Source organism: Malaclemys terrapin, chromosome 4 (assembly GCF_027887155.1).
Source record: "Malaclemys terrapin pileata isolate rMalTer1 chromosome 4, rMalTer1.hap1, whole genome shotgun sequence".
NCBI lineage: Eukaryota > Metazoa > Chordata > Testudines > Emydidae > Malaclemys > Malaclemys terrapin.
This window is the reverse complement of record NC_071508.1, coordinates 140,552,270-140,578,621: the sequence shown is the minus strand read 5'-3', so window position 1 is coordinate 140,578,621 and position 26,352 is coordinate 140,552,270. Positions and strand designations below refer to the sequence as shown.

The 26,352-nt window shown below is 39.5% G+C and overlaps 1 protein-coding gene and 1 pseudogene across 1 annotated transcript in view; one reads left to right on the top strand and one right to left on the bottom strand.

The window, feature by feature from the left end:
• LOC128836163 (ras-like protein 2) overlaps nt 1–185 on the bottom strand; it is a 33,675-nt pseudogene extending 33,490 nt beyond the window's left edge.
• Nucleotides 1–26,352, top strand: part of PPM1A (protein phosphatase, Mg2+/Mn2+ dependent 1A) — a 55,321-nt gene that overhangs the window by 18,359 nt on the left and 10,610 nt on the right. Inside the window, exons 2-5 of the mRNA XM_054027932.1 lie at nt 10,234–11,087; nt 13,510–13,627; nt 19,094–19,202; nt 24,364–24,421. Of these exons, the coding sequence (XP_053883907.1) occupies nt 10,254–11,087; nt 13,510–13,627; nt 19,094–19,202; nt 24,364–24,421 (1,119 nt within the window). The 5' untranslated portion in view covers nt 10,234–10,253. The remainder of the gene's footprint in view (nt 1–10,233; nt 11,088–13,509; nt 13,628–19,093; nt 19,203–24,363; nt 24,422–26,352) is intronic.

Below are 26,352 nucleotides of genomic sequence, written 5' to 3'. Positions count from 1 at the left end.
CCACTGATCAGGAAGCGACATCTCCTGCTCGCAATACTTCCTCCTCCCCGGATGAGGCAATCATGCCACTGTCACCTACCTTGGCGGATGACTTCAAACAGTTCCAGGTCGCCAAAGCCAGGGCATCCCATTGGAGGAAGTGCAGATAAACCAGTACAAGCTGGTACAAATCTTATAACTTGCATCTACTTCCAAAATTGCCCTGCCCATCAATGATGCGATCTTGGAACCAGCTGAGACAGTCTGACAGACACCAGCCTCAATTCCGCTGACATGCAAAAGGGCCGATAGAAAGTATTACATCCCCGCCAAAGGGGTGGACTTTCTCTTCTCGCACCCGCCTCTCAACTCTTTTTGGTGATCGCCGCCGCTAACCAACGTGACAAACAACTACAGTTTCGATCAACCCCACAAGACAACACAAGAGGCTCAACCTCTTTGGATGAAAAATTCACTCCTTGGTGACATTACAATTCCGAGTCACCAACTATTCAGCTTTGTTGGCCAAACATGATTATGATAATTATGAGAAACTCAACTTGTTGACAGTGCAATTCCCTGAGGAGAGACCATTACAATTCCAGGCCATTGTAAACGAGGGTCAACTCATAGCTAAAACAGCCCTCCAAGTGTCTTTGGACGTCACGGACACGGGAGCCAGAATCATGGTCATGGTTATGCACTGGGCATCCTGGTTACAATCCTCTGGCATACATAAAGAACTGCAAACCAAGATTAAGGACCTACCTTTAGACCAAGAGAAGCTATTTTCGACGAGACACGAGGTGCTCCACTTAATGAAGGATTCTCGAGCCACACTTTGCACTTCGGGGATCTACACTCCCCTTGCGAAGAGAAGATTAAACCAGCCTTATCAGAAGAACATGGATTCCTCTTCCAACCGACAGCAACAACAGTGGAATATGAGAACCAAAAACATCACCAACGGTAACAGCGACAGAGACCATCTCACGCTCAACTGTCGACTTCTCAATTGGCTCTGCCCAAGCCACAGTTCTGAAATTTTGGTTGAGTGTCTGGATGACTTCCCTCACCAGGCAGTGCTTCACCCAATCTGTCCCTATTCTTTGGACATCGCCTTCACCCATTCCACCACATCTGAGCTTCAATAACAGTGGACCAATGGATGTTAGAGATCATACAATCGGGATATACCATCCCCTTTACCTCCCGACCACCTACTAACCCTCCCCCCCCAATGTCCCTCTTCAGGGACACTTCTCATGAGTGCCTGTTATGACAAGAAGTCGATCATCTTCTACAACTTGATGCCGTGGAATGAGTACTTTTGCAATACAGGGGTAAGAGGTTCTACTCCCGCTACTTGACCCAGAAGAAGGAGGAGGGATGGAGACCTGTCTTTGATCTCATGAAACTCAACTAGTTCATACGCACTCAAAAGTTCAAAATGGTGACACTGGGCATGATACTTCCAGCACTAGAAAAGGGGGACTGGTTTGCAGTCCTTGACCTACAAGATGCTTATTTTCATATTACCATACACCCTGCTCACAGGAAATTCCTGCGTTTCACAGTAGGACATGAATACTTCCAATACAGAGTACTACCATTCGGCCTATCCACTGCACCAACTGTTTTCTCCAAAACCCTAGCGGTGATAGCGGCACATCTACGCAAACAGGGAATAACGATTTTCCCTTACCTGGATGATTGCCTTCTCAAAGGCCCAACTCAACAAGAAGCACTGGACTTAGTACAAACGATCACACTATTCAGGGATCTAGGACTACAAATAAATGAATGAAAATCCGCTCTAATCCCTGTCCAACAACTGGACTTCATCGGGGCACATCTCAATGCTATAGAAGCCAAGGCATCAATACCCCTGAACAGATTCACAACTCTGACAAACCTTATCTCAGAGGTAAGCGTCAGCTCCCAAATACTGGCTCGAACTGTCCTGCAACTGCTAGGATACATGACAGCCACAACGTTTGTAGTACGACACACAAGACTACATATGTGCTGCCTACCGGGCTGGTTGAGCTCGGTTTACATATCCAACAAGCACAGCCTTCACAAACGACTTCCAGTACCACCCCGTGTCCTGGACTCTCTACACTGGTGGACAAGACCAGAAAATGTATGCATGGGCATCCCGTCCGAACATGAACCCCCATCAGTAGTAATGACAGACGCCTTACTGATCGGCTGGGGCGCCCACATACATCAGCACACGGTTCAAGGCAAATGGTCTCTTGTGGAGACTCAGCTACATATCAATCTATTAGAGCTACACGCGAGTCCACAATGTCTGCAGACACTTCGGACCTCACATAAAGAACAAATTAATTCACATGATGACCGGTAACATTGCCCACGTGTTTTAAATCAATGGACATGGGGGCGGGGGGGAGGGGGCGCTCGATCTAACTCAGTGTTCCGAAGCCGGGAGGGGGCGCTCGATCTAACTCAGTGTTCCGAAGCCATGAAATTCTGGCACTGGTGCATACATCACAGCATAAACATTTTGGCCTCCTTCCTTCCCAGCTGTCAGAATGTGATGGTGAACACACTAAGTAGGTACTTCTCTCAAGACCATGAAAGGGAAAGGAATGGGAGAGTCTTGCTCTCCATTTTCTGCCGTGGGGCACTCCCCTCATCGACTTGTTCGCATCCATAATAAACCGCAAATGTTCTGCTTGAGAGTGGGGATGGGAACCCGGTCACTGGGGGACGCCTTGCTCATCACATGGGATGCACAATTCATGTACACTTTTCCACCGATTCCAATGATGTCATGTGTGATATACAAGATACGAACAGACAAAGCCAAAGTTATCCTCATAGTTCCGACATGGCCCATACAAGCATGGTACCCTTACCTGATGTGCATGGTGATATGCGCCCCTTGAGCTCTCCCTTGTTGTCCGGACATACTGTCTCAGAACAATGGTAGCACTCTTCACCGGAATCTGGAGAAACTCCACCTACAAGCGTGGCTCCTGCATGGTTCCATAATGGCAAACTAGCCTGCTCAGAACAAGTTAAACGTGTAACTAAACAGCAAGAAAGTGACCACGCATAATACTTACCTTCAAAAATGAAAGAGATTCTCCTCCCATTGTCAAGAAAAACACTTGACTGCTTCCACAGCACCACTACTAGTAGTGTTGGAATACCTTCTGGAGCTGAAATGCTTTGGTTTAGCAATGAGCTCGATCAAAGTCTGTCTTGCAGCCATTACTGCATTCGATCACGAGATTGATGGGAACTCAATCTTTGCGCACCCAAATAAATGCTTCCTCCCAGGTCTCCAGAACATTTACCCAGAAGTTTGCCAACCCACCCCAGCCTGGGACCTCAATCTGGTGTTGAAATGCCTCACCACACCACTATTTGAACCCTTAGCCACCTGTTCCCTGCTGTATTTATCCATGAAAGTGGAATTTCTGGTTTCCGTAACTTCTGCCAGACGGATGAGTGAGTTTGGGGCGCTCATGGCCAATGCTCCCTACACAATATTCTTCAAAGACAAGGTCATGCTACGTCCACACCCAAAATTCCTACCGAAGATAACATCAGCCTATGATATGAACCAACCAGTCCATCTTCCCATGTTCTATCCCTGGCCTTACGGCACTCCAACGGAATCAGTTTTGCATACTTTGGACGTTAGGTGGACGTTAGCGTTTGGTCCTTTCCAAGTAAAACCTTTCGGGAAATCTCCTAGACTTTTTGTTTCTATTACCAAGCATTCGAAAGGCTGCGCAATACCCACTCAGAGATTGTCTAAATGGATCTCCACATGCATTCAACAGTGCTATTGTATTCGGAATACTGACCCTCCTACGCATATCAGAGCACATTCCACGTGATCTGTTTCTATCTCGATAGCATTCCTCAACAATTTTCCAATATTAGAGATTTGTAGGGCGGCCACTTGGGCCTCTGTCCACACATTCACTGAGCACTATGCAATCACTCAAGACGCCGCGGCTGACACCATAGTTGGCCTAACCGTACTTACCTCTACAATGCAAATGAACCTGATGTGGAGTACCCACAGAGACAGCACTCGAAAAAGAGAAGGTTACTTACCTTGTGCAATAACTGAGGTTCTTCTAGATGCGTGTCCCTGTATGTGCTCCACTACCCGCCCTCCTCCCCTCTATTTCGGAGTTCACCACTAGGAGTCTGCAGTAGAGAAGGACCTGGAGGGCTCGGGTCATGTGCGCGCTAGATGTGGCACCAACGGCACCGCGAGATGCCTACTGTGCATGCCTGACTTGTGTGGACACTGCTGCCATAAATCTCTGATCAGTGCCAGGAGGCACAGACACCTGAAGTGTAGCATCCGCGGGGAGACACATCTCAAAGAACCTCCGTTACTGCACAAGGTGAGTAACCGTCTCTTCTGGCTCCGACTTCTGTCACAGCTATGTTGTGGCATAAAGGACTTGTGATCTCACTTAGGCTATTTGATCTACATAGAAAGTTGTACCAGTCTAATTAAAGGTGTAATTTTATACCAATTTAGTTAAACCAGTGCAACTTCTATGTCAGGGGTCGGCAACCTACAGCATGCTTGCCGATTGAGTGGCACGCTGTTGCCCACTGAAAGGAGGAGGAGGGGCGGAGGGGCCGGAATGCACCACGCTGTGGGAAGAAGGGGGAGAGGGAAGTTTGGCTGCCGCAGGACCAAGCTTCTGCTTCCTGCTCCCGCAGGGGAGAGCGGGGGGGGAGGGGAGGAGTTCCCAGCCCCCCGCCCCACTCAGCCCCCCCGCTCACTGCTCTCCCCTGTGGGGGCAGGAGGCAGAAACTTGGTCCTGCGGCAGCCAAACTTCCCTCCTCCCCCGCTTCTTTGCACAACGTGGTGCATTCCGGCCCCTCCTCCTCCCAGAGGAGCAGAGCTGAGCGCAGAGTGCTGGCTGCTCCGTAGAGCAGGCAGAGAGAGGTAGTGACGGGACTTGGGGAAGGGGATGGAACAGGTCATATCCCTCCCAGCCCCCTGCCATGAGCCGCTCAGGGCAGGGGGCTGGGAGCACCCCCACGAGCCGAGCACCCCAGCCCTCTGCCCTGCACCCCCACACCCCAACACACACCCATCCCTCTGCCCTGCACCCCCCCACACCTCTCTGCCCTGACCTTGAGTTGCCCCCAACACCCAGCCTTCTGCCCTGCACCTCCACACGCACCCCAGCCCTCTTCCCTGAACCCCCCCCACACCCAGTCTTGTGCCCTGAACCTCCCCACACCCCAGCCCTCTGCCCTGACCCCAAGTCCCCCCCCACACACCCAGGCCTCTGCCCTGAACCCCCCCACCCCAGCCTTCTGTTCTGACCTCGAGTCCCACCCAACACCCAGCCCTCTGCCCTGAACCCCCCCACGCCCCAACCAGCGGGCTGAGCAGGCTGGCGGCATAAGATCAAAATTTTAATTTAATTTTAAATGAAGCTTCTTAAACATTTTGAAAACCTTGTTTACTTTACATACAATAATACAACAATAGTTTAGTTATATAATATACACATAGAGAGAAACCTCTTCTAAAAAAACATTAAAATGTATTACCGGCACGCAAAACCTTAAATTAAAGTGAATAAATGGCACTCGGCACTCGACACACCACTTCTGAAAGGTTGCCTACCCTTGTTCTATGTTAAGGTAAGCCCTTAGAACTCTATGAATGAGTGAAAGATGTACCAGGAACTTACTGGCTAGAGACTGATATTTGAATGATTAGTGGGATATGCTGGGAAATGATATGGGGTGGTGGAAACAGCAAAGTGTGGACAATATTCTTGTGAGAAAATTGCAGTTTTCTTTCTTAGCACCCCAACACCTCCCCCAAAGAAAGCCTTATGATCTTTTTTTATGATCTCTGCTTTTTGGATTGTTGTCATCTTCTCTGCTAGCTCTCCATAAGTAGCTAGTCTGCCTTTGTTGCTATTCATAAGACATCCTAAATCAATCAAATGAAACTAACATGATTTGTTGTTTTACTTTTTTCCTAAAAGGTTCTGAGTAGCAGTAGTCATACTGACCAGAGTCCTGTATATTTCAGCCTACTGCACTGTGTGGGGAAACTAGGAATGATGGCAGAGGCACTGTAGCTTTTTTTGCAGGCTCAGAAAGACAGTGCTTTGGCTGAATCTAAAGCTATTTTTGCAAGAAATTTATTTGCAGAAATTAATTTTTTTAAATGAAAGCTGAAATTCTGCAGAAACTGAAGGCTTAGCACCTTGCTCCTAAGTGAAAGTGTCCTAGATGCAAATCTATATTTTTAAAGCCCAGCTTGGAGCAGAAGTGAAGAACTTCCCTGTTGACTAAAATTTTATGTAGAGTGACATTATTGTTATTAATCATACTTTCACAAAAACATGATAAACCACATATGCCTTCATCTAATGTTCTCTTCAGAGAGCTTTATGCTGTAGGCCAGGGGCAGGCAAACTTTTTGGCCTGAGGGCCGCATTGGGTTTTGAAAATTGTATGGAGGGCTGGGTAGGGGAGGGTGTCATGGCCCGGCCCCCACTTTCTATTTGTCCTCCTGCCCTATCCAACTCTCCCTGTTCCCTGTCACCTGACCGTCCCCAGACCCCCGCCGCCCCATCCAACCTCTCCTCTCATTTGTGACAGCCCCGCTCGGACCCCTGCCCCATCCAACCACCCCTTCTCCCTGTCACCTGACTGCCCCCTGCTACCCCATCCAACACCCCCTCCTTCCTGACTGCCTCCCTGGGACCCCGACCCCTATCCACACCCCTGACCACCACCCCAAACTCCCCTGCCCTCTATCCAACCCCCCTGCTCTGTGCTGCCTGGAGCACTGGTGGCGCCTCAGCTGTGCCGCCCGGCTGGAGCCATGCCACACCGCTGCCGCCACCACACAGCTCAGAGACTGGGTCAGGTCAGGCTCTGCAGATGTGCTGTACCAGGAGCTCACAGCCCTGCCGCCCAGAGCATTGCGCTGGTGGCAGAGCGGTTGAGCTGAGGCTGCAGGTCGGGGGGGGAGGCGAGCCTCCTGGGCCAGGAGCTCAGGGGCCGGGCAGGACGGTCCCGCGGGCTGTAGTTTGCACACCCCTGCTGTAGGCTCTGAATAACTAAATTTCGTAGGATGAGTTCCACAACCACATTGTGCTAATCCTCCGGTCTGATTATATTCACTGCTACATTAGATTTTAAAAATATATTAATTAACACATGCAAACATCTCGCCTTTAAATTCTAGTCTAGACAAGATAGCAGGAGCTTTGACCTACCCTCATATTGGTGATTACTCCAAAAATTAACTGAACAGTTTTCCATTGAGGATTGCTAAAGTTGTATATGGTCAGTCTGTTTTAATAAAAGGTCTCGTAGTCAAAGACGTCCTTTCAAAAATGTATACAAAAAAATTAATGAAAAGGGAAACACTAACTTAAAAAGCACACCTCTGAATATTTTGTTTCTATTTCTGTTAAAAGTTAACTCCTAAAACCCTTGTAATTTAAAGATTAGAGGGAAAAAATCTAGTATGTGTAGTTTGCATTGACAAGCACTTTGTGTATAGCCAGTTTTACTGTATTCTCTGTATATTCACTTTCTCTTTTTGTGCAAATGGTTTAGACAGTAGCAAGGGGTAAGAAATACTTTACAAAACATGAAATTGCTCTGCCAAATTCTTATTTTTATACTCACATTTTCAAGTCCTGAATTAAAACTTGAAATTATTGAATTAAATTCCATTGTTAATACTTTTTATACTATTGAAGTTCATTCCAAAACATTCAAGGAATGTTATAGTGGAATAAATGAGCTGTAGTTTTCTAGGAAATAATTCCATTTTTGAATTATTGTAAGACTGTATAAATGAGTGGGGTTTAGGTCAGTATATGATTTCAGTGGGATGATATAGCTGGAGAGAGAAATGCATTGTCAAGATGGTATACTCTAGCAATTGTGGCATGACCCTTTTCATATGTGTAATATTTTGTATATGCTTTTAAGACTTAGATAACAGTATATACAGTATGCATGCCTTAGCTACAGTTGCGGGAATATTTTTTTAATTAATTTGTTCAAATCCAGAATATTGTGGTAATATAATTTTAGCTATATTTCTTATATTAAATAATGTAGAACAAACGTGCACTTTGGCCACTGCAGCTCCAAATAAATGTACGGTATATCTTTACAAATGCATATCCAGAGGCCTTGTCTACACTACACAGTTTTGTTGATAAGTCAGTTTTTGACAACAAAACTGGAGAGGTGTACACTCAATAATACTCCTGCTGCTGATTTAATTCGCCTGCTATGCCGACATAATAAAACCACCTCACAAGTGGCATAGAGCTTTTTGAAACAGTTAGAGCAACACAATGTCAGTATAGACTGTGCGCTTGCTTATGTTGCCCTAAGTAGCCTCCAGGATGTGTCCCACGATGCCCATCGTGACTACTGGTAAGCAATTTCTACTCTGCTGCAGGTACACAGTCATACACCCCTTAAAGCCCCAGGAATTTTTGAAATTTCCACTTCCTGTTTGCTCGATGTAGACAGCTCACCTTGCATCTTCCTAGCTGACAATGCTTGCTTTCTGCATCAAACGCAGTCCCGCATGAAGTGCACTGGAGTTGCTGGATCTGTTGGGTCTGTGGGGAGAGGAGGCTGTGCAGTCACAGCTCTGATCCAGCTGTAGGAGCTTTGACACCTATGAGCAGATTGCTTGTGGTATGGATGAGAAGGGGCTATTGCACATTGAGTGGACATTTTCAGAGAACTACCCACAATGACTTCAAGATCTTTCTTGAGTGATAACAGCTAATTTAGATCCCGTTTCTATTTTGTATGTATAGTTTGGATTATGTGCATTACTTTGCATTTATCAACACTGAATTTCATCTCCTGTTTTGTTGCCCAGACACCCAGTTTTGTGAGATCCCTTTGTAACTCTTCACAGTTTGTTTTGGACTTATCTTGAGCAATTTTGTATCATCTGCAAAATTTGCCACTTCACTGTTTATCCCTTTTTCCTCTTGGGCTGTGTGCACTAGAGTATGCACATTTCGCTTCCAAAAGAGTAGAGTGGGGGTGGGAATAGAAATTATCTGGAAAGCTACCAGGATTAATTTGTTCCTTAAAGATATTTAATGTTCTGCTGGAATAAAGTGTTGCTGTCATCCTTAGGACAGTGTGGATCAGTTCCTTTATATGCATGTTTACCCCCTTGAAAAACACCACATATAAGTGAAATGTTCTGTCAGCATAGCTGCCTTGTTTGCAGGGGACACTGAAGTTGGGGACTCTTTCCTAGTCAATTTTATGCTTGGCCTATCAATCATCAGGTGGAATAGGACTTTTCCAGCTTTTTCTTTATCTTGTGTTGCATCACGACAGGTTGCACACTCCAAATGGTGCAAAACTTCTGAGAATGTAAAATTTGAGATGATTTGGGTGATTTAATGACTACGTAGTTAAACTGGTAGGGATTAAAAGGGCAAAATGAATGGCTAGGGTGTGAGAGTACAGAGCAGTCAAGATAGACCAGTTGATTTACACTATTTAAAAGCATAATAGGGGTTTTGGGGCACAAATATATGCTTGGTTCTCTGCGCCCACATAAGAGTGAATAAAGAAAATATTAAAATAAAATTTGCTTGCTGCATATATGAAATGTGAATTTCTAATACTTGTAAATTTATTTCCAAACAGATTTCTACAAACATGTTAAAGGTAGTTTTCCTCCTTGAGGTATAAGCACACAAAGTTTGAAGTTTTAAACACATCTGGGCCATAAAATAGACATCTGAGAAGTTAGTTGCTGTAAAAACTAACCAAAACTCTAAGATGTCTATTCTAGTTAAAATAGTTTGAATGGTGGTTTTTGTTGTACTTATTTTCACTACAAGTGTTTTGATGAAAACCACAGACACGAAACTAGTGTAAACCCTTCTTCATGGATGGTTACAGCTTAAATATTTACAAAAACATACAGAGTACACTCAATTAGTAGTGAAGTCCTTACTTAAATCAACAAAAGCAAAACAAGGTAGTTCAGAGTTAAGGCTGACGTTTTAGTTAACTCATTATTATGTAAAATAAGGACCAAAAGTCAGCCATCAATTTTAATTTCCCATCTTCATTTGTGTCTTACCTTAATATTATTTAAGTAACATTTTCTATATTTAATAGTTTCTAGTAACATGTTTAAATGGTTACTTGTTTTGTAGAAATAGCTTAACAATAATATTCTTTTTTCCTTAGAACTGAAGGAACAAGTCATCATGGGAGCATTTTTAGACAAGCCAAAGATGGAGAAGCATAATGCCCAAGGGCAGGGTAATGGGCTACGTTATGGGCTAAGTAGTATGCAAGGTTGGCGAGTTGAGATGGAGGATGCACATACAGCTGTTATTGGTTTGCCAAATGGACTTGATGGATGGTCATTTTTTGCGGTATATGATGGGCATGCTGGATCCCAGGTTGCCAAATACTGCTGTGAGCATTTATTAGATCACATCACAAGCAACCAGGATTTTAAAGGGTCCGATGGACCACCCTCTGTGGAAAGTGTAAAGAGTGGAATCAGAACAGGTTTTCTGCAAATTGATGAACATATGAGAGTAATCTCTGAGAAGAAACATGGCGCAGATAGAAGCGGGTCAACAGCGGTGGGTGTCATGATTTCTCCTCAACACACTTACTTCATCAACTGTGGAGACTCAAGAGGTTTACTTTGTAGAAACAGGAAGGTTCACTTCTTCACACAAGATCACAAACCAAGTAATCCACTGGAGAAAGAGCGTATACAGAATGCAGGTGGTTCTGTAATGATTCAACGTGTGAATGGCTCTCTTGCTGTGTCTAGAGCTCTTGGGGACTTCGATTACAAATGTGTCCATGGGAAAGGCCCTACAGAGCAACTTGTCTCACCTGAGCCTGAAGTTTATGAAATTGAGAGATCAGAAGAAGATGATCAGTTTATCATACTGGCTTGTGATGGTATCTGGGATGTTATGGGAAATGAAGAGCTCTGTGACTTTGTAAGATCCAGACTTGAAGTCACTGATGACCTTGAGAAAGTTTGCAATGAGATAGTCGACACCTGCTTGTACAAGGTAGCCAGAATTTTAAGAGGAGAAACCTATTATGTTTTCAGTACAGTAGTAGGAGTTTTTCCGTTATCAACAAGATGAAAATAAATTTTAGTTCAGATCTATAGAGTAGCTGAAGTTCAGTTTCTGTACAATTTTGTAAAAATAACACTATGATGCAATCATTCTACCGTTGAGCCACTTACTAGAATGCCATTGGGGATATAACTAGGAACAGCAAATAGTAAGGGCACCTGGGCTTCAATAATGGGTCTCCTTGTTTGGTTAGGAGTTTAAATCATGTAAAAATACATTGTGCTCTATTGCAAATCAGCACTTTTAAACAATGACCAAGGGAAATAAAACAGTGCCCTTTTTGCTGTTTCACAATGTAGTAAAAATGGATTTTAAAACATTTGATAGAAATATCAGGTCTGATCACGTTTCGCATAGAGACTGAATTACTTGAGAACTGGTGGTATTGGTATGAGTGGAAAATTTAGTAGCTGAGGAGAAATGATCTATTTCTAAGATTAAAGAAAGGAAATGGAAAAAATGTATAAGTAGCTTTTATACCTTACAAAAAAGTAAATAAAGGGCACAAACAATTTTCTTTTTTCTTCTTCTGTCATTGGGAAATATAGCATTTCTGGCTGAATCATACCAAAACCCTTGCAAAATGACTGAATTTTGATTTCTAAAATTAAGAACTTCAATTAACTACTGAAATCTTTGATCTGATTTTTTTTAAATTGTTCCTTATATAATTTTACTTCTGCATAAAAAATCTTTTATTATACAATTACTTACAAATTTTTTTGTATAGCTTTTTGATGTCCAAAAGTCCAACTAATTATATCTGCTCAAGAAGATGGGCACAATTTTTACTTAACGAATACAGATTTTGTGATTGTTTCTATATGCAATGAGTCTGAATTTGTATGTTTCTATAAACAAAATGAAAGGTTGTTCTGTTGTTCAATAGGACAGACTGAACATTGTTAAAATTTCAGTGTTTGTTTTAACTTTCCCTAGACAAGCATTTAATTCTATTTATAAAACTGAGCTTTGATATGTAAGCTGTAAATAAAGGCAAGATAGCATCATTAGTATTGGCACCATTTCTCTAAAGAGGTGTGAAACAATGACCCCGTTAACTATGTAATAGTTTTCTAGAGACAAGTGGGTGAGGGAATATCTTTTATTGGACCAATTTTTGTTGGTGAGAGATACCGAAAGAAGAGCTCCACAGAACTGCGGTATCTCTCACCAACAGAAGTTGGTCCAATAAAAGATATTACCTCACCCACCTTGTCTCTCCAATATCCTGGGACAAACGTAGCTACAACAACATTGCATAAACAGATTTCTATCATTTTAAAAAGTTGAACTTCATTCACTGCCAATTTTTCATTTATAATTTTGGCTGCGCTAGTCTGCAAAATGTAAATACCACAAGGCAATACTGCTTTTCAATAGCTTCATGATTTAAGCACCAATCTTGCAAATACTTGCATCTGTGCTTACCATTATTCACATGAGTAGCCTCATTGGCTTCAGTAGGACGACTTGTGATTAAAGTTCAGCATCTATGTAAGTGTTTGCAGAATAGGGCCCTTAACAGTTGGAAAATCATTTGAATCAATATTTAGTACTTTTTTTCTGCAAGGTGTGGTTGTACAGTACTGCCGTCAAGTATTTTATTAAAGTTGTGCTTATTTTGCTCACTTGTATTCTAAAAGATTACATAGTGAGAAATAAACACATTTTTCATTCGCACATGAGAAATGTCACTTACACTACTTCCTCTTAATGATTGGCCCTTAGGCCTACTGTAGGGAACTGTCATTTATGGAAATGCACATTTGACACTAGCAATATTTTTAGTTGTCTAAGTTGGGTTTTTTTGACTTTTCTTTATAACTGGCTTCAGATATCTTAAATGTTCATATTTAAGCATTTAATATACCTACAACTAATGTAACCTTTCCCTCCAAACAATATTAACATTTAAGCAGGATGGAAACAGGTTTTATAAATCTCAATAATAAATCTCCCATGTTGTTAGTTCTGCAATTAATTTCAGCAAGACGGGAGTCATCAACTATAGGCTCATTGTAAACATCAGTCATGAAGGAAAAAGTTAACAAAGTATATTTCAAAACTTGTTTGTACTGAACGGTACTCAACATGCAGACTTCTTGAACAGTGTTGTTTGCAAATGCTACAATTTTTTATTTAATGGTATGATGGAAGAAAGTGTTCTAATTTCACATGATTAACAAACTATTTTAAATTTATTTTAAATTTAATTTAATTTTTATTTTCATTATTTTAAATAATTATCAACTGCTTTGATATGGACATGGAATAACATCAGAGTGTGTATTATTCATTGGATACAGGATATTGTCTCAACTGTTTTGTTTTTTTTTCTCTCTAACAGGGAAGTCGAGACAACATGAGTGTGATTTTGATCTGTTTTCCAAATGCACCAAAGGTATTGCCAGAGGCGGTGAAGAGAGAGGCAGAGTTGGACAAGTACCTGGAAAGCAGAGTAGAAGGTGGATCATTTAAAAAAAAATAAGTAGCTTTGTTTCTAAGCAATCCCCCAAACAACTAAACTCTTAACACATGTAGGTTTTTTTTATTAAACCTTGAAGTGCCATTGGACATTTAGGCTCTCTGCACTTGGAGCTAGGAGGTGTGGTTCTTAGCTTGCATAGATGTACTCGTACTAGCTCTCATTCAGTTAGTGCTCTAAAAATAGTAGTATAGTTGTGGTAGCATGGGCTGCATTGGACAGTGGCACAGGATAGGTATGCAGAGTACAAACGCTCCTGGACCCTGAGGGACATAGGCAGGATGGATAGCCTTTGCTGCTGCTCACCGCTGCCCTTGCCACTGTGGCAACATTACTATTTTTTGAGCGAACACGAGTGTGTCTACATGAGTTGGGAATCACACCTCTAGCTCCAGGTGTAGATGTAGCCTACATATAATCTCTGAAAAAGGCACTCCCGTATTCTGTTGGATGTATGCTGTATGTCATGACAATATGCTACTAAAACAGAAACTGCAGAAGCTTATGGCCCAGGAGATTCTATTTAGGATGGCAGAGGAAAGTAATCTACTTGTATTCAAAGTTCTTGATGAGTCCATTGGCGTCACTAACTTCAGACCTGTAAATTCTGATTCCTGGCATGTGCATTTGAATGAAATCTGGCAGCATATTTTTGAAGATGGTAATTTGAGGGCCATTTTTCTGTAAAGCTATGTTCAGTTACATGGCCCTAATAAGTATATTGTATGATGATTTAAGGGTCACAGCAATGTTACTGTTAACATAATAGCACTTGCTAATATGATTATATTTAAGAGTAAAAGCCTATCAACATTTCTGTTATAGCTAAACCTTAAACCTTCATACTGAACTGAAGCTGGGCATATAATGTACCATCCTGCCAGTAACTTTTTAAAAAGCAAATTATATTTACATTTGTGTGTTTTTTGTTTTTTTTTTTTTTAATTTTAAAAGGGAAAGAGAAGTGGAACTGTTTCAGGCACTTTGTGCCATGTAGCTAAAAATGTGTTGACTTAAAACATAATTTTAATATTTTTGTAATCTGGACTGTAGTGCCTTTGGGTATTAAAAACTGAAGCAGAGATTGGGGTTTAAGAAGCAGCTACCCTGATGTCCTCAGATTTCCTAAATATCTAAAACTCTTACTGTACACATGCAGTTTAGTACATAGATGAAATTAATATTTTTCAAATGGAAACATATTGAGGATCTAGATTTTAATTATTCAGTTATTATGATATATCATGTTACTAATATCCAGGGTAAGAGTCCCTAATAACATGCATTGGCATGATATGCACAGCTCTTAAGGTTTGTCATATTAGTGACTGATGAATTATATAAATGCCTCATGAACTTTTTCCCTTTTAACTGTTGTTAAAAATCTTGGAGATTGGAGATTTGACTTAACTTGAGTATACCGTGGTCGTAGAGTTAAAGTTGCATCTCTGTTAACTGACCCCATTGGCATATGTGTATTACAGTAGATGGAATGAGAACATCACGTCCAGATATTACTGAATGAAGATCCTAAGTATTAGAACTGCATAAGGTTATGGTGTAAGGCAGTGGTTCTCCAAGCCGGTCCGCCACTTGTTCAGGGAAAGCCCCTGGCGGGCTGGGCCAGTTTGTTTACCTGCTGCGTCCGCAGGATTGTCCGATCGTGGCTCCCACTGGCCGTGGTTCGCTGCTCCAGGCCAATGGGGGCTGCGGGAAGCGGCGCAGGCCGAGGGATGTGCTGGCTGCCGCTTCCCACAGCCCCCATTGGCCTGGAGCGGTGAACCGCAGCCAGTGGGAGCCGCGATTGGCCAAACCTGCGGATGCAGCAGGTAAACAGCCCGGCCCGCCAGGGGCTTTCCCGAACAGGCGGCAGACCAGCTTTGAGAACCACTGGTGTAGGGAACAATGCATTTGTTTGGTTGCTGAGTTTCTTGCATTTTTAGAAATAACACATTTCAGGGACAAATGAAACTTCATATTTGTCTGTGTGAGTGGAGGAAATTTACATGATATAAAGCACTTTAATCCTAATTCAGTGGACACATTTAGAAAAATATATTGCTGCTACCCCTTTAGAGTCCACACTTTGTTTTAAAGTTATTTTTCTTGGACTTAAACATCTTTTCCCTTTGATAATGCACACAGAAATAGTATTTACACTTTTTATTATAAGCAAAAAATGCAACCTTATAGCAGTTTATAACATTGCATAGTTTCTGAACTTACAGCCCTCTCACTACCATGAGTGAAATTTTTGGGACTATATGTGAGAAAGGGAAACTCAAGCCACAATGTCACTTTATTACATTAAACTTAACCATATTTATGCAATTAAAATAAGATTGTTTCATGCTGGAAACTTAATATACAGTATTGTCTACTGAGGTGGGACTAATATGGCCATTGCTGAAACTTTCAACACTGTGCTGAATAATCTTACTACTGTTATCTTGAAATGCCTTAGTAATAATGCAGTGTTTAAAATTTTCAAAGCTACAATTTCAATTGAAGAAATTGGTAAATGTAAAGAAATTCCGAAAGTGGTTTTTACCAGTCTGTAATGTCTAATTTAGAAAATTAAAATCCAATAAAATGGAAATTTTGTGAATGAGCACTGCAATACATAGCAGTTATATAACAAAATAGGCAGTTTGACCAGCAAACATAGTCCAAGTAATGAGGTTAGATTATATTTTAATATACATTTTCTTGTTGATCAGTTACATAAAAGCATTTTTCATCCCATAATGTGTGGTAAAATCTTATTTTAATATCTTCGTATTAAAGTTTGTTGTACTTAGTGCTGTAAAGAAGGCCATGTATTGATGGCCATCTTGAACAACAAAAGGGAATAAAAAAACCTGGCTGATACAGGTTTCTGCTCTTCCCTCTTACACCAGACTATCCTTCACTCCTTTAACCTACGTTCTTGCATCAATGTTGGACACTTCTGTGGCTCACATTTAGAGCTGAAAATGTCTAACAGGAGGTGAAGTATAAGTGGCAAAACATCTTCGTGCCATCCCCTTTCCAATAAATCAGTGTTGCTTCTAAAAGGTTTTGGAGACTTGCTGGCTGGAAAAGATTAATCAATCATTCCCAGATGTAGTCCTCTAGTTGCACTATTACTCCAGTTACTGAGCTGGTTTGACTTTTTTTTTTTTTTTTTAAATTAATATTCCTTAAGCTCTTTGCTCCATTCTTTAAAACAAATTTTGTAGCATATACATACTTAACACAGTAACAAATCTGGTTATTAGATACATGTAATCCACGGAATTAATTGAAATGGATAATTTTAAATTAACTGGCCATTTTTCAGCAAAACCTGAAATGTTCGATTTTTAAGAATTTTATATGAAATTTCCATTCAAAACAGGAAATAAGTAGATACATTTCGAATTCTTTGTTTAGTGTAAGTACATTTTTTTTCCACTGTCTTAAATGGTGAAAACATTTAGAAGGTTTAAAGTAGGTTAAAGAGAAAGGGATGCAAGATGCATTGAAACAAAAGATAATTTAATAATTATTTTTTTAAAAAAAAAAGAAGCAATGGATTGGTTCCATTTGTTGTCATCAGTGTTATTTCAGACTGTATCTATAGTTCTCTCCAATTATAAATGTATTCATTTAGTGGTGACTGTATGTTAAATGTACTGCAGCTTTAGGTTGTGAAACTGTGTAGTTTAGGCAAACTATAAATCCCTTTATTTTTGTACAGCAGAACTTTAGCTTTAGAATGATGTAGAATATACTAGATGTTGAAGATTACACAATAAAGGAACTTGGCGAACCAAATCTGAGATCTTTGCTTTTTATTCAGATTTAAAAGTGTTAGAATTCTTTTTACTAAATGCTAGATGGTAAAATATGAAGTTTGGCCATAGTTCTTGAGAAAGTGGCACATTTGAGTTTTGAGATGTTTGCCTAATGTGTAATGTCACATGTTGGATTTCTTTCCTACTTAAAATGTAGAACTAAACAGCTAATACTTTGTACTGCAAATTTTGACATTTGGTTATTCTACTGCAAGTACATGCCAGTGTTTCCAGTGTCAATTACTTGCATAGAATCTGGCTGCAAATTGGGCTAAAACTTTTTGCATAGAAGGTTGTAGCCCAGAAAACCTGTTCCGTGCACACAAATCAGTTCATGAATTTGTACTATTTTTTTTTTTATTTAAAAGGAAAGTATACTGGTTTTAGACACTTTAGTCTGCCGTTAACTCACCAATATGAGTTTAAAATGGTATTTCGTACATCTTGATTATTTTTTTCAGTATTTGGGATAAAAAGATAAATTGTCAAAATATTTAAATTGGAAGTGGGTTCTTCATGTGTTCAAATTACTTTTTTCAAATAAATTTTGGAAAGATTTTACTACATAAAGACTGTTTAACTGTGCATGCGCATTATTGTACACATGCCATGACATCCACTTGGAGATCAACAACTCCAAGCTGATTATTTAATAAAATATCCTTCTTAAATACTGTCCTTGAAGGAATTTCTAGTGTATTGAGAAATGTATATACATTTAAATGTCATGGGATAGTAGACAATTTTCATTTACCTTGTAAAAAAAATTAACGGATTTCCCCAAACTGGAAGAAGTCTGATTTCCTCCCTCCCCCCCGCCCCCTGAAAGGTGATAACTAACGTAAATTCAGCTGCATATGTGAGTGTTCAACACCTCAGAAGATGAGGCTTAAGAAATTTAGCTAGCTGCAGCTTTATTCTTAGCACACTTTGCTGTGGCTACTGTAGAGATTCTTTTGCTTACATGACGAAGAGGTGGATTGGGTTTGTTGTATGTAAAATCACCCTCTGTTGAAATATCCCTTTGGTGAGTTAAGGACGGAGTTGTATCTTAACTCTGACATTCTTGGCTCTTGTCAGTTTATGCATAATGACTTTTTATGTTTTTATGTTAATTTGCCATCTGGTATAACTATATAAAGCGTATTATAAACAAAACACCTAACTTCTTGTTTCTTCAAAATATTATATTTTCTACCATGGCAATAACCTTTTAACATTCATTCATATAAAAAAATGGACATTAAAAGCCGGCTTTTTCACAGGATGTTTCATTGGCAAAATACAATAATTATGTTCTAGTGAAGCCTATTTAGAACTACCTAGTTTGTTTAGCTGTTAAGTTACCCTTTGTTATGTAATATACTAATCAAAAAGATTACAGTTTTGGAAGTATAGAACTATGTGAAGAACAGATCGTAGTTGGTCTTTTTTTTTTGTCAAATATCCAATAGCTTTTTACAGGTACACTGGCTTTTTTGTTATGGCACCAAAGATTACAGACCGTGTCCAACATGGTAAATGCTGTCTTTTAAAATGTTAAACTGCTTTTTGATAAAACTGAGTGTTTCAATCTTTTCAAGTTAAATTTGGACTGCACTTACCAAAAAAGTACTTCTGATTCCCAGAGATCATAAAGAAGCAGGGTGAAGGAGTGCCAGACTTAGTCCACGTGATGCGTACGTTAGCAACTGAGAGCATCCCAAACCTCCCGCCAGGGGGTGAATTGGCAAGCAAGTGAGTCTACGTTAGTGTAACTGTGCTTTTGATCTAAATTAACAGAGACTTTTTGTAAGGCCACTCTTAAAAATAAATAAATTGAAATAAGGTTTATGGGGACCAAAAGGGCATCGTCCATTCTCAACTAATCTCTTTCACATTTTGATCTGTTTTAAGTTTGGAAAAAAATCCATGCACAAGACCGTAGTTGACTGTGGATGATAGTTTCTAAAATTAAAAATATGTGAATGTAAACTATAGTTGTAGAAAGAATGGACTGCTTTTAAGGGTGGCCTCCTCTGTTAATTGTAGCTTTAAAATGTTTACTGCTTTTACTTTTTAAGATGTAAGGGAAATGTAATGCATATAATGGCTCATTTTGAAAAGTAGTTTATGTACATAGTTAACAAATAGCGATTACTCTGTGCATTTAATGCTTCACTTGGCAGCTTTCTTTGCTTTTGCTTTTTTGTTAAATGTATACCTCTTTTTTTAGAATTATAAATAAGCTGTTTAGCTAATTATCCCTTTAAAGGAAATTACTGCCTCACCCTGGCTAAGCAGGGGATTGAATTTAAAACTTTATACAGATTCATTTTGATTGTTGTCTTAAAGAAATAGTCTGAAACAAAGTTACTAGTTTTATACATTACATTAAACCATCAAAGAATTCAAATCTCAAGCTCCTCTGTCCAGTAAATCAAGCAATTTTAGTATAGATTACTCACGAACCAATATTTTTCTATTTTAAAATGTATTTATATGAATACATTCTAAATTATCTATTTCAAATTTTATCATTTTCATAGTGTGGTGTTTGCTTAAGCATGATAGCTTTCTTTTAGCTGTCTTTGTGATAAATTATCTGTTTGTGATGTCAGAGTTATGACTTCCAGTGAGCAATAAACAGCTAGACTCCAGAGCAAATGAACTTCTAAAGAAACACAAACCTTGTTTTCATGCTAATGTTTCAGTGTTTAAAAAAAAAAAAAGAAAGAAAACTGAGCTGCCAGTATGAGATGTCAGAACGGTATCTATTTTTAGAATATATTTAATTTTCTTTGAAGCATCATTGAGTCTGAGTTATTGTTAACACATTTGGCAAATCTAAATATTGCAACATTAAATTGGAATGTGTATCATTCTTTTGACTCCTCTGTCTAGCTCTGTTTTTTTTTTTCTTCTATTGGGCTCGTGAGCAAATCTCTCCTGCTTCACCTGACTTAAGAGTATTTTTATGGTGCTAGTGAAAGTGGTGAAAACAGACACCTTTTCATGGGAGACTATTACCTGTGTTGCAGCAGAGCTACATCATTCTGAGATGTTAGATCTGTTCTGTTTGTTATTGTACTGTGTCCTATAAACAGATTGTTACCCAATTGCACAACCTGGTTGATTTAAATAACCTAGACTGCAACTAATTTTAAGTGTTGAGACTAAAAATTGACTTATTTTACTCCCATCCTATGTTGGTGTTTCTAACTTCAGGATTCTCTTGTGCGTGTTTGCGTGTGATAATTTTGCAAATCAATTGTTATGGCTCATTGGTTTTGTTTTAAAGAAATATCTGCAATACCTGTGTAACTGAGAATACATTGATTTGTTTACTCTGAGATGCAGGCTTTTAGCTAGTTAGTGAACAAATGCAATAGCAGCTTAGGCCCAGATTCAAGAAATTCCCTGTTCAGGGACAGCACTTAAAGAATAAAAACAACGAGGAGTCCTTGTGGCACCTTAGAGACTAAGAAATTTATTTAGGCATAAACTTTTGTGGGCTATAACCCACTTCAGCAGACGCATGGAGTGAAAAATACAGTAGGCAGGTATAAATATACAGCACATGAAAGATGGGAGTTGCCTTACCATCAATTCTTGATGTCTGACCCAGGAACCAATCCCTACAACAAACCCTGTTGCCAACTCTGTCCGCATATCTGTTCAAGGAACACCCATCATAGGACCTAACCACATCAGCCACACCATCAGGGGCTCATTCACCTGCATATCTACCAATGTGATATATGCAGTCATGTGCCAACAGTGCCCCTCTGCCATGTACATTGGCCAAACCGGACAGTCTCTACGCAAAAGAATAAATGGACACAAATCAGACTTCAAGAATTGTAACATTCAAAAACCAGTAGGAGAACACTTCAGTCTCCCTGGACAGTCAATAACAGACTTAAAAGTGGCCATTCTTCAACAAAAAAACAGACTTCAACGAGAAACTGCAGAGCTGGAATTAATTTGCAGACTTAACACCAAATTAAGCCTGAATAAAGACTGGGCATGGCTGGGTCACTATAAAAGTAATTTTCCCTCTGTTGATACTCACTCTTTCTTGTCAACTGTTGGGAATGGGCCACATCCACCCTGATTTAATTGGCCTCGTTAGCACTGACCCCCCACTTGGTAAAGCAACTCCCATCTTTTCATGTGCTGTATATTTTTATCTGCCTACTGTATTTTTCACTCCATGCATCTGATGAAGTGGGTTATAGTCCACAAAAGCTTATGCCCAAATAAATTTGTTAGTCTCTAAGGTGCCAGGAGGACTTCTCATTGGTTTTTGCTGATACAGACTAACACAACACCCCTCTGAAACCTTTAACTTTTAAATGTGTGCTTAATTAAGTTACTGAACTGGGCCTTAATGTAACTCAAAGAGATGCTGTCAGTTTGAAAATCATTTATCTGACAATTGTCTACTTGTAACACCTGAGATAATTATGTCTAAAAGATTAGAGAGGAGTCTGTTTTTCAGTTTGTGCATGGAATATCACTTTTTGATAGTCAGCTTTGCTGTTTTCCTTGTTTATCTGGAACAGCAAGGGGGTAGGGGAAGGAAAAGACTTAAAAAAATGTTATGGTAAACCCACACATTTTTCAAGGGAAATCAAGGACAGTGGTAGTACCTGAAACTACTTCTAAAACTCTTTTTTATAAAAATTTACTAGATGTCAAAATGATGGGGGTTCTGAAAAAGTCCTTGGTGGTGTTTGGTTTGTTGTACTGTCATGTTGTGTTAAAGGAAATAATTTTCTTAATTATTTTAATAAAACGCTTTTTTAGAATGTGAGTAATTTAGAATATTTTACTGATTAAATTTCAGGTTTCTGACATTGCATAGCTAGCTGCTTTCTCTCTGAGAATCTTTTCACAAAGACAGCATTATTATTGGGATGTTTTTATCATGCTGAAGTTAATTATTAAAATTGGAAGCAAAAAGTTTGGTTTAAAAAGCTAAGGCTGAAATTCTTGCAGTGCAGTCCAGCAATACTCTCAAACAGTATTTCTTTCTCTTCAAAAATTGTACACCTTTTGGAACTCTAGACATTAGGATGTCTGGAAATGGGCAGGTAATAGATCCAGATTGTTACTCATGGCCAAATAATCAATCCCTACCTTGTTTATGCTGCCCAGAAGTTACTAGGTGATTCTTGGAAGTGGTTGTGCTGATTAGGATCTTCCTCATTCCCTTGTCTCTTTTGCTGTTCTCTGCCTATCATGGAATCTCCCTGCTTATTCCTCACCCAAAGTCCCTCATTCCAAAACTAGATACACCTGCCCAGCCCACACCCTTGCTAGCATGCTACCACCATGGCCCCTCTAGGATACTAACCCCTTTACATTTTCCTGTATTTCCTACACTATCCCTGAACATCTGCCTGGAGTCAGTAATAGGTCAGTTTATATTTATAAGTATTGGGGGGAAAAAAATTAGAACAGCTCATTATGAGTGTAACTAACAGAAAGACAAGGGAGAGGATGTTTATGCTCTCTGTATGTGTGTATATATATCTCCTCATTATATGTTCCATTCTATATGCATCCGAAGAAGTGGGCTGTAGTCCACGAAAGCTTATGCTCTAATAAATTTGTTAGTCTCTAAGGTGCCACAAGTACTCCTGTTCTTCTTTTTAAGGGAGAGGATGACATTCTGCCACTTTAAGGCATGAACATGAGTGCAGAGCACTTCTCCACCTGACCCTATTGTATAGAGTAAGAACCGAGGCATTCTTCAGCTTTGTCCCCCATCCCCCATTCACCCCCCTCCCCAAAAAAACCCCTATCAAAAGTCTTTAAAATCTCTTAATTGTACTAGACCTTCATTTTCTCAGTTATATCATGCTTGCTGAGGAAAGCAAATACTTCCTCTTTCCGTTAGCATTCCACTGTTTTTTAGTCTTAGTGCTCTAACGAACCCCTTGTTAATCTCTTTCCCTACAGTTGGGTAAGCAGGGATCACAAGCTATTTTTATGTTTTATTATATATCTTTGTAATTAATCCTCTACTCCTCATCCACCCCCAAAGTGCAATCAGCAAGGCACAAAAAAGGGGAGGGGAGGAGTACCAAAGCCAAGCTGTTTTGTGAGAGATTATAAAAATTAAAAGTTCAGACATGAATAAAAGGTAAATTTTCAACACACTATAAACTCGTGCTGATTTTTACCAAATTCCCCAGGAATATATCTCTGTTGCAGGGTGAGATATACTATACAAAATTTCTGTTTTAAATTGAGATTGGGTTTTTTTTGGAGGATAATTGTAAAAGGGAGTTGAAAATCGGGCACGTAATGGGAAGCTGCTACCGCTCTATTAAAAATAAATAAATAACCTAACAAGATTTATAATGGAAACTAACTTAAACCAAACCAAGAATGCAGAGCTTTCGTTAAGGGGCACACTAAAAATTGTATTCAGAAAACACAAATACCGTGCTCTCTTGTGAAAAATATTATCTTTGTACATCAATGGTGTGTTGTTTACTGCCACCATATCCTGCAAGCACACAAATGCATATGGTTTACACTGCTCATCGCTCTGTAACCTCCTTGTCTTATTACTTCAGAAACAAAAGGTGGGCATGCCCCTGTCAGTATATCAGGAGCAGACATTTGCATATGAGACTTTTCAATTAGACTATGTAATTTTCCATTTTGTTGGCAAAATCCTTAGGAGTCTTAACCTTTTTAAACTATCTCTTCCTGAATCCAAAAGAGAGCACTGCATAAATTATACATGGCAGCTTTATTTGCAAAAAACTGAAGTTCTATACATTTTGAATGTTTTTACCATTTTTAAGGTTTTGCATTTTAGTACGTCATAATTGCATTTAGGAAATGTCTGACTTAATTTTAGAAAATCCTTAATATTTTGTTTTCTGCTTTGGTTTAGACGGAGTGTGATTGAAGCTGTTTATAACAGACTGAACCCCTATAGAAATGATGATGCTGTAAGTACTTTCATTCTCCCATCATTTCCGTCCTACCCTTTGAAATCTTTCAACCCTTTTGTGCAGACCCTACTACAGCTCTTTGAAGGGGGAGGGATTTTTTCCAAAAGTGCATTCTGTAGACTGTGCCCTGTGAGTTCTCTTCCTCCCCTCCCCCCTTTCCCTCATCTGAACCTTCAGAACTCTTATTTGTTCTTATCCTCTATCAGTTCAAGACTTGAAAGTCTGATTGTATTCTGTCTTCTCATTTCCCCACATCTGGTGCCAGATCCCACCACTAGAAGCAGATATTGTCTTGTTTTGAGATATCTAATTTTATTTGGCTCATCCCTGATGCCACAGAGATAGTGGGAAATCTGTGTTAAAATATTTTTCATTAAGATATCATTTTGTGAAATTTTAATTCCCTGAATTACAGGCAAAAGTGTTCTTATTGTAACTTTCTGCTAGATGCTTAGTAGTTTAAAAGTTGCTATGATTAGCATATTTACAATTCTAGTTCAGTTAACATAATTTTCTGATCATTGGATTATATTATGCTGTAACTTCCCTGATATATTTTTCACAGTGAAAATTCAGTAAAAACAATTATAAAATGGGAACAATAACTCCATTTAAAACTGAACCACTTTGTGGAAACATTTTTAAATTCTTGGGAGTACTGTGTCTCAGAAAGAAAGCAGTTACTTTTTAATGTCTCTGGCATCTAATACTGTGAATCTGATTTTTTTTTTAATTAACAAAAAATTATATAAGTGAAATGCAGTTTGCAAATGCTTTGGCGTAACAGAAGCTGCACTTTTTTTTTTTAAAGGTCTTAAGCTTTATTTGCTACAGTTTACAATGAGCCTCTTCTATTCTTGTCTCCTCCCATTTCTAAGAAATTGACCCATATCTATAAGTAAAATGGAATTATCCCTGCATAGGGATGATATGCAGTCATTCATTTTATAACTCTTCTGCAAATGTACAGTACTCAAATCTAAGTGTCATTGGTAGTCCGAGTATAGGAATTTGCATAGTACGTAGTCAGTAAGTAAATTTCTGAACTTTGACTTGATGCTGACTTAATTTTTTATGTGCTCTAACAAACATGGCCACCTCAGATTCTCACCCTGCCTAGCCTAGTCCTTTCTAGCTTCTGCCTTCTACTACTTGTAGTCCCATAGGAAAGCTTAGACATTACTCTTACAAATCATAATTTTTTAAAAGTAAATAATTCATTTTAATTTTCATGACCAATATTCTCTTTCTGGTCCTGCAAAGAGAGAGAATCCTATTAAATTCTACTTAACAGCTGAATAAGGAGTACAGGGCTGCACATCGGCTCCACCAATCTAAAGTAGTGAGAGATGGCATTGCTCAGACATACTTTAAACAGAAGCCTCTTTCCTCTTAAAGTGATGCCTCTGACTGTGTAAACACAATCTTGCTGACAACTTCTGATCAGTAAAACTGATGGGCAGTCCAGTATTCCTCATTCAACTTTTTTTCTGTTAAATTCTTTGTGCAGAGGGGAAAGAGGATGAAAAAATAAGTATGAGGAGGGAAAGAGGAGAGCTGATTAAGCATAATTTATTATAAGGACATTCCAAGACACACACAACTATGTTAAAATGGAGTTAAGGCTGATAGTTTAATAACTTGAAGATAAAGGTGTCTTACAGGGATGTTGTAATTATCCAAGAACCAAGTATTGCAAATTCAGATAATTCAGAGTTAAGGTTACACTTAAAACAAATCTAAACATATTAAAATATAGAAATGTACAATTAAGACACCCAAGCAACTTTAACTCTTCCCTGTAGTGATACCATATGGCCATTTTAGGGTTTATGGTTCCAGATTAAACTGATTTTTAACGATAGTTTTTGCAATATTTTCCCCTCATGTCATTACAAGAGGAGAATTTAGGTTGCTTTGGGTGCCAT